Genomic DNA, 9,100 nt, shown 5'->3' on the forward strand with positions numbered 1-9,100 from the left:
GAAGAAAGTTGGTTTCACCTAAACACTCGAGGCAGGCTTGATCAGGTGGATGAGCCAGAAGTTCATGCCCAGGGAGTCTGGATACAGGACTGGCATAACTGCAGGCTGCAGGAACTGCGACATCCCAGCAGGGTTTGGATGCTGTCAGGGATTAACCCATGCTCAGGCAGGACAATGGAGCTGTGGGGCTGGTGGCAGAGCCAGGGATGGGATGTGAGGGACAGCAGGGCACCGAGATGGTCCATAAACCACTGAGCTGAAGCCACAGGGAGGGAGATTTTCTTGGTCTGACGCGACAGCGCCCAGCCCCTGACCGTGTCTCGCTTTGTGTGCCTGCAGTGATGGGCGCGCTGGAGTCCCGAGGGGTGCTGCGGCGGATGAGCGACATGCTGGAGATGGTGATGAAGAGGATGGACATCCTGGCCAGGCTGGAGAATAGCACTGACTTCCACAAAGGGGATGAAGCGCGATTCCCTCTGGACAGGTCAGTCGGCCGTGCCGATGCCCCGTGCAGACCCCGTGGAGTGGTGCTGGGTTTGGGGGGTTTGCAGGAGCAAGAAAAAACCTCATGTGCTCTGCAGTGTCAGGCTGAGCCACTGCCTGGGGGTGGTGGAGATAATGGGGCTTGGGCAGATCTCTTGCAGTCTTCTTGTTTGCCATTTCTGGAACCCTTTTCTTTTAGGATTTCTGAAATTACTGATTTGGAGGATTATCTGTAGCACCTGTCCCAGCTGCTAGTGAAGTGGCATGGGAGGGTATCTCTTCACTGCCGTGCTGTGGTGGAGCTGGAGCAGTGCCTGATACATGGGCTGTGCTCCCTTTGCCATTAAATCCCGGAGCGAGCTCAGGATGGTTTCTTTATGCCCATATTCCTCAGGTGGCTGTCAAAATGGTTGTTATTTGAAATCCAATGCTGATACATCTGGCCCTGGACTTGAGCAAGGCTTAAAATGGAATAGGAGGAGCTGGCCCAAAAATGTTGGCCGTGCAGAGCTGGTGTCCTGGCTCTCTCGTGTCCGTCCCAGCCAGCAGCTCGATAGATGCTGTCAGACCTTCCCGTCATGGCACACTGATTTGTTACAAAGACGTTTCTCGTTGCTTTGAGAGCCTTTAAACATTTATTAATGCTAATTTGGCTGTCACACCAAGGCCTGCAAAAATGATAACTACAGAGACTTGAATGTGGAGGGGCAGAGAGGGAAGAATTGAGGGGCAACACTTGGGACACAGGAGCTGCGGTGCATCCCGATGGTCCTGCCTGGTGTTCCCACTCCTGCCTGACAGCCAGTGGGGGTTCCTGTGCCTCCCTGTTTCCATCATAATTTCTATTTCTCTCCCTCACTTTCCTTACGAGTCTCTTTTGTGCCTATAATGGAAAATAGAGTAAGTGAGCCTGTAATTAAAGGCTGTGCTGTACCATACTGCATGCACACATGAATTAAAGCTGCACAGGCAGCCTTAGAGTGCATGGTCTTGCCTTTTAAGTAATGTAATTTCAACCACTGAAAAATGTAATTTACCTCAGTAATGGCAGGTGCTGGGAATTTTTTCTGGTACCCAAGTGTACAAGGAGGACAACAGTAATCCCAGAGAGGAATGGACAGGACAATTACAGCCAGCAACTGGAAGGTGCTCATTCACATTTGATTATTTTCTTGGCTGATCTCATGTTAAAAGAAGTGATAATTTCAGGTGATGGTAATTTCTGTACACCAGCAGCCAAGAGAGAAACTTAAAAGCATTTATGTGAACTGGCAGCACTCGCTGTAGATGAGGATCTTGTGTTTCAGAGCTGCTGTGTGGCTGCTGGCTCTGGGACCATCACTTGGAGAGACCAGAGGGAATGGGGGCTCATGGACCCAGCACATCAAAACAGCCTTGGGTTTGTGTATGTGCTGAGATGGACTTCAGTGGCTGAGATAACAGATATCTTAATTTTCAGGAATAGAAAGAAAATCAGGGAAAACTAGTTCATCACCTTTTGCTCCTTCTAAATGACCCCTTAAGTGCATTCACTTGATCCTGCATCAAAAACTATCTGTTCTCTCCTTATTCCCACCAAGCCTCGGAAGATCAGGTTTTGGTCCTGGGGCAGAGCATCTCCAGATAAAGCAACCATCATGGAGGGTTTACTTGCAGATAAATTTTTGCTGTGGTGGTCTGTAACGAAGCACTGTCAGTGTTTGCAAACCCTTGTGAAGCGTTTCCCGAGTGCTCCCCTCCTTCCCTGCAGCCCTTGGGTTTGGCTAAGGTCTGTGGTCAGAGGAGGTGTGTTGGAAGTGTCACAGCTGTGCTGGGTCTCAGTGGCTTTCAGCAGCTCCATCTCTGCTTCCAGGTGTGCTCCCTCATCCATAGTGACCTTTCTTGGCTTGTCTGCCACCCTGCTCCGACCAGAGCCTAGCATCACCAACTGCACTGGTTCCAAGCAGTGTCTCCTGAACCCAGATCAGCCCCATGGCTGTGGAGATGCCCTGGTGCTGTTCGTTATTAGGACTCCACCAAAGGCTTGTTTCTGCCTTCCCTCCCTGTCTCTTTGATCACCAGTGACCGACTTGGAGCTGTCAGCGAGAGATAATACAATTAAAGGGTGCTAATTTCAAAGGGATTTTATTCTTTAAAGCGTCTCTGGTTAGCACGGCAGCTGCCTTCATCACCTTCCCTGCTTAGCAAAGCTGCAAGCGTGGGCTTTGCAATTCCACCTTCGCAAAAGTGGATTAATTCTTGTTTTTTACGTAGTGCTTTCCTGCTTGACGCTGGATCTCTGATGAAATCAGGAGGGTTTGGATTTGCAGAGCGCTGGTTGTCGTGGTTTAGGCCCAGTGCATAACTGAGCACCACGATGCCCCAAAAAAGGGCTAGTCAAATTAAGGACTGGGAGGGCTTCTCACCACTTAAAAAAGTCACAGGCAAAAGACAGACTCATCATAAGGAATAAAAACAAGACAATTTTAATTTGTTACCAACATCAGAGTAGAACAATGGGAGATACAACCAGGTCTTAAAAATCAAAACACCTTCCTCCCATCCCTCCCTTCTTCCCAGGCTCAGCTTTTGTTCCTGGTTTCTTCACCTTCCCCCTCCCCCTTTGCCTTGAAGCGCAGGGGGATGGGAGTGGGGGTTGCAGTCAGTTTTCATGCCATGTGCCCCTCAGGAGTAATAAAAAACTCAGCCCAATGTCTCTCTCTGCTTCCACGTGGCCCCTCCCTTTCCATAGGGGAAAAAGTCCTCAAAAGTCCAATCTGGGTCTGCCCACGGTCACAGTTCCCTCACACACGAACTGCTCCCCGGCCCACCCGGCCGGGAGTCCCGCCTTCTTCAGGGGCAGCCACTGCTCATGTGGCCCTGCCCCACCGGTGAACTCTATGGGCTGCAGGCAGTTGACCCGACTCTCACCATGGGTTGCAAAGGGGTGACCTGAATTCTGCGTCCTTCTTCTTCTCCCTCTCCTTTCTTTCCTTCAGCCGACCTTGGTGTTCTTCTAAGTTGTTCTCCTCAGGCCCCACTCCTTTCTCCACTGCAGGTCTCTTCTGATGGTTCTGGAGGTCCCGGCTCTCTCTCTCTTTTTTTCGGGATAGAGCTGCAGTGGGGCTTAAGCTTAAGTTGTGGTTGTGGCTGGGGGGGGGCCGCCCCGCGCGGCCAAGCCCAGCCAGGCAGGGCCAGGGCTGCGGTGTTCAGGGCTGGTGCCAGAGAGCAAGGCATGCCCTGCATGCCCCTTAAATACATGAATTCACAGGGGTGCTGATTGGCTTGGCTGATAAAGGAAAAGGGGGAGCTTTTCAGGTAGCTTCTTAAAGGGCCATCTCCATAGCCCTTCCCCCGTTACCAAAGACACAACCAAAAACCCCTCACAGAAAACCCAGTACACTGATGAAGAGGAAAGAGGCGAAGGCTTCGCTGGACTTTATCGGTTCGCTATCTCCTTCCAGCACTGCTCCACCGGAGGACAGGGGTGGCTTTTCCCCTTGAAAAGTGCAAGGAGGAATTTAAATATATGGGATGTAATTAATGGCCTGCCTTGGAAAGCCTCCCAGCTGCCAGAGCAGGCAGCTTTATGTGGCCAAAAGTTGCTCCAAGGTCTTTCTTGCTCTGTAGGTGGTGCCTGATTGAATACTCTGTATAGGTGCCTCTATATGTAGCCTGCCAGCCTTTTGCAATAGATAACAGATGTTATCTAAGAGTTTAGATAAAACTCTTGGGAAACCCAAATGTTGAACATCCTCCTTAGAAAAGGTGCCCAGGGGGTTCGTGAGATGTCACAGGGACACAGGCAGCACCCATGGCAATGCTGGGTCCCTTCTCCAGCCCTCCCTGAGCTCCCCCCTGCCCGCACCCTGCCCACACCGGGAAGGTAAGTGATGAGTTCCCTAACTAGGGCGAGCAGCCTGCCAGTCAGCTGCAGAAAAATCAATACTGCTGTTAATTGAATGCAACCCTTGTAAATCATCAGAGGGGGAAGGAAATTAGAAGTGCTTATGGAAGTCTCCCGGCAAGCTGTTTACTGGGCAAGGGAAATATTAGTTTGTAGTAGAAATGTTGGTTCTTCACTAGAAGGCGCTTGGGAGGGAGTGTGAAGTTGTGGACCCAAGACAGCCAGGGCTCGGAGAAGCCCTTTTCCAGGGGCCAGGCTGTCCCCAGCCTGCCCAGTGCCCACAGTAGGGAAGACTGGGGTGTGCAGCACTGCCATCCTGCTCGTCCCTCTCCCCTACGTAGTGGTTAGACTGCGAAGGGTGTTATTTGCTAACGACTGATTAATCTTCAAGCTTAATTACTGCCAAGGCTCAGTTAATTTCCACACACTTTAAGTATTTGTTCTTGTAATCATTACATGGCTCCATATTCTCCCAGTAATTAAAAGTCTCACAATATGACACTAAACGGGTGATGTTCCTGCATCCTGCCAGCCTGGCTCTATTAATTCCTGAATTGTTGCCGCTGATACGATAGCTTTAGAGAAATCGCTGCCAGATGCTGTGGTCCTTGCTATCCAGGTGAGCCTGGAGTGGTCTTGGACCCCTCTGTGCTTTGTTTCCCCATCTCCCTGGTGTGCCGTGGGACATCTGCAAGGTGATGGTGGTGCTGCGCAGCATGAAAGCTGTCCAGAGCGGGCAGAGCCCTGAAGCAGCCATGGGGAAGGTAAGACCCATCCTGCAATCCAGCCTGGCTCTGTTTTGCCAAGCAGGATCAATCCGTGTGCCCCCACCTTATCTGGGGGGCTCTGGGCTCACTGGAAGTGACCCGCAGCCAGAGGGTCACCACAGTTTAGGGGTAGGTGCCTGTGTGTGCCCAAGTCACCCACACCTTCCCCTCCTCCTCCCCGGCTTGCACCTCCCCCAGCACCTCCAGCTCAATTTGCTGACCCTAATTCTGCCATAGGCTTTGCTTTCTGTTTATTTTGTGCTTTTCCAACCCAAAGCGTTAATACGCCGGGGGCTTCTTTATCTCTGGGCTTTGCAAATGAGGCTTCTTGATGCATTAACATGGGAAGGCAAAGTGCTGTTGCTGTCGTTTCTATTGGTTTTGTTGTCTCGGATGGCTTGCACAGGGAAAGCTCTCAGCACCCTGTCACCCGGGGTGAGCAGAGCCCAGGATTTTGGGGGGCTGGTGATGGTGCTATAGGGTGGGGAGGAGCTCTGTGTCTGATTTATGCGATGAGAAAAATCAGATCCCATTCCCCCTCCATTGGTTGTCTCTGATTTTGGAGTAGCTGGGAGCAAGCAGCCCCATCTGGAGGGTTGGGCTGGGGGATCTTCACAGCTGGGGGGCATGAGCATGATGGAGGGAGGTGTCTGGGGAGGCTGTTGTGCTGATGGTGGAAACACAGGCTGCCAAAATAGCTCTTCCAAAATAAAGTGGAGTGTGCCCACCAACATGCAGCTGGCAAAACAAATGCAAGGCTGAGGGCATCTCACCCAGGTGATCCCTACCCCAGGGTTTGTGGTCAGAATTTGGTGGGTTTAGTCTAAGTTTTGGGCAGGTCCATTCTAGTGAAGGCTGTTGAGGCTGGCGATGTCTTTGGAGCTCACCAAAGGTGGGTCCTCCTAGCCCACGTCAGGCTACTCAAGCGTGCAGGCAAATATATCTGATTTATGCCCTAATCCAGTGAAGATTTACAAACATTAAAGTGACTGATGCCATAACCCTCCTGTCCGTGACCCCTTGTGCTCACATAAATAAACCCCACTGCTGTCTGGGTGTGTGGCTCGGCTCTGTACTGCTCTGGGAGCCAGGAGGAAAGGGAGGGTGTGGGCCTGTGGCATCGGCTTCTGCTTGGGAAGGAGCTCTGAGCACTTTATACCATTCATAAAATATTTTCATTAATGATCTCAGTTATACTTTGCTGGCAGGTTGTCCCTGTGTTGGCAAGATACTGGTTTTGATTGGAAAGTTGATTTTTGTAATTTTTTTCCATTAAATTTATTGCCAGCTTGTTAAAATGGCAAGGTCCTCCCCTGGGGTGTGCAGGCATGGGGTTTGGGTTAGCTCAGGGTCTGGTCCTCTGAATGCATTTGTATGAGAAACTTCATGCACAGAAAACTGAAATTGAAATAAATAGAAGTACTTTAGTGAGTAAATGCTCCGGTATTTATTATGTGATTTATTATGTAACTTGGAGGAGTTCAGGCAGAGCCAGTCAACTGAATAAAAATTTAAAAATAAATAAAAATACTTTAAAAAAAAATCAGAGAATAGTGTATGCTTCCAATGTAATTTTTGGTTTCTCTGTATCCTGCAGTCTTTTCCATTATGTCTCAGGGCTGAGACAAACAGCTCGGTCTCCCCTCCACGAACACCTGAGTTTGCTCTGGCTATGTTTGCGCTTGTTGGGAGTTCACCCTGGCCAAATATCCAACCGAATGCATTTCGGCATGGGAAGGTGCCTTGGAAACTCAATGGAAGCTGTGGTGGGGCTGGAGGTTGCGGTGATTTGTGTCCCTGGAGCAGGGGAGCAGTGAGAGCTGAGCACCAACCCCAGCTCATGGGCACCCTCCCCAGCTGCTTTCTGCTCTGGCTTGGATCTTTGGGCAAAAAAATACGTCTTTAAAGATGTAAACGACAGTGCAGACATCGTAACGAGCAAGTTGGGATCCTTTGGTGAACTGCTGTGTGCGGATTTTGTGTTTGTTGCTGTGTTATCTTCAAAACATCTGCTTTTCTCTGTCTATATTGGTCTTCCCAAAGTCGCTGCGATCGCCAGTTAATAGCAAGAAATATCGGATGAGCAAGCAAATATGTTTAGGGCTTGTATTATGAAGACAACACACAAATAGAAAGAGATTCATCTTTTTATAATGCCACTTTTGTAAAGGGCAATAAAAATACATGCCTTGTAAAGGGATAAACAGGCTGAATCTGAGCTGCTGCTACAGGGTTGGGGACAAGAGACAAAGTGAAGGGAACCAAATTAATGCATAAAAAAGTAAAGGAAAACTCAACCTCTGGCTATATTATATGGCAAATGATCTGCCAGTGGGGAAAGATACATCTTAATAGCAGCTTTTGAAATGAGATGAATACTGTATACAGTGCATTATAAGGCGCAGTGTGATCTGAATCTTAATCAACATGGGGAAATATAAATCTGAAAATAATACAGACGAAATCAATATTGATGGTTAGAAGTAAAAGTACTGTATTTGCTGTAGTAAACGGTTTTAAGGTCTCAGGGAAAAATTTGCTCTAGAAAACCCATAGTAATTTACTATAGTTTCAATAGTTGGCATGGCCCCAGCACATTTTGGTGGCATTTATATTGTCGCTATAGAAAAATTTAAAAAGCAGTGAGGAAAAAAAAATAAAAAAGCCCGTGGCTGTTTCCTGTGCACTGGTAGTGCTGGGAGTGAGATGCCGGGCTGGCAGAGGCTGTGTGGCCATCCCAGCTCAGATTGAGACATGGTGGGATGTTCCCCTGCTGCTTCACTGTCACTCACCTTGTCCTTCCCCGTCTCTCCACTTCCTAAGAATAAGGCATCAAATTCTGACGAGCTACGGAAAACGTTTTTGAGTTTAAGGTTTTCCTTTAAATGTCTTATTTTCTTGTCCTCTGCCCAGGTGACAAATCACTATAATGGTAGGTGGTGTAACTTTTGCTTAACCTTCTTGTCATCTCTTCACTGCGTTAAATTAAATTTGCTGCTCAAGTATCAAGCCCTGTATCCCTGCAGATGAAAACACCGAGGCGGCTGGATGGGTGCTGCCTGCATTAGTGCCATCACTGAGGCCCATCGGTGCTCCTGACATGGGAGCATGGCTCTGCACCCCGAGCATCAAATCTCTTGCTCAAAATCACGGGGATTTGGGCAAAACCAGTTTGATGAGTAAGGGTGATGAGCACGCAAGCTGTGGGAGGTTTGAGCCTGGTTGCTTGTTTTGGAGGGATGCTTTCTACGATTTTTCCATCATCTTGATGTATAACAAGAAACGTGGTGGACATCTTTTGTGTCACCCTCTGTGTTTCAGGAAAAGCCTCACAGAGCCCACATGATGTGGCTGTCTTGTTTCGCAGAGATGGAAGTGCTGTATATGATGATCAAACATGTTTCACATCAAAGGGCCCCGAGTTGGGAGACTGAGCCTGGAAGAAAGCCATTTCTTTAGGATAACAATACTGATTTTTGTTTGAACATGTCTGTGGGTGCCCAGTGCTCAGCCCTAGCTGAGCTGATGTCTGGAGGTCATCAAAGAGGAGATGAGGACCCAGATTGTCGTTGACTTTTGGGATTCACCTCATTACTTGGGTGTTTGGGAGTGGGTCTGGACCAATTGGGATAGCTTCTGGGATGAGGCACAGGTTGGATTGTGGGCTGATTTGATGCTCTAAACCATGGGAGCAGGGCTGCTGTGGCTGTGCGTTCCTTTCCATTAGCAGTGGAGCATCTCCATCAAGCTGATGTCCCTCTTCTCGTGTTAGAGCAGAGGATTGGGCACACTGGCTCTAAATTCACTGCATCCTTGGGACATTTGGACCTAAACTGCCCATTTACCTGTTTATTGAGCGCCTGTGCATCACCTGCATGGTCTGACAGCTGCTTGCTGGTGGAAAAATGGTTGCAGAAGTGGAGGTTGAGGGCTTTCAGGGCTGGCTGAGCTGTTCAGCCCTTAG

General features: G+C 49.1%; 1 protein-coding gene across 1 annotated transcript in view; it reads left to right on the forward strand.

Annotated features, from left to right (window-relative positions):
- Window positions 1-339: 339 nt before the first annotated feature.
- MGAT5B (mannosyl (alpha-1,6-)-glycoprotein beta-1,6-N-acetyl-glucosaminyltransferase, isozyme B) overlaps window positions 340-9,100 on the forward strand; it is a gene marked incomplete at its 5' end in the record, with an annotated part of 38,248 nt that continues 29,487 nt past the window's right edge. Inside the window, one exon of the mRNA XM_010187316.1 lies at window positions 340-484. Within this exon, the coding sequence (XP_010185618.1) occupies window positions 340-484 (145 nt within the window). The remainder of the gene's footprint in view (window positions 485-9,100) is intronic.

The sequence above is a fragment of the Mesitornis unicolor genome, unplaced genomic scaffold (genome assembly GCF_000695765.1).
Source record: "Mesitornis unicolor isolate BGI_N332 unplaced genomic scaffold, ASM69576v1 scaffold7986, whole genome shotgun sequence".
NCBI classification, from domain to species: domain Eukaryota; kingdom Metazoa; phylum Chordata; class Aves; order Mesitornithiformes; family Mesitornithidae; genus Mesitornis; species Mesitornis unicolor.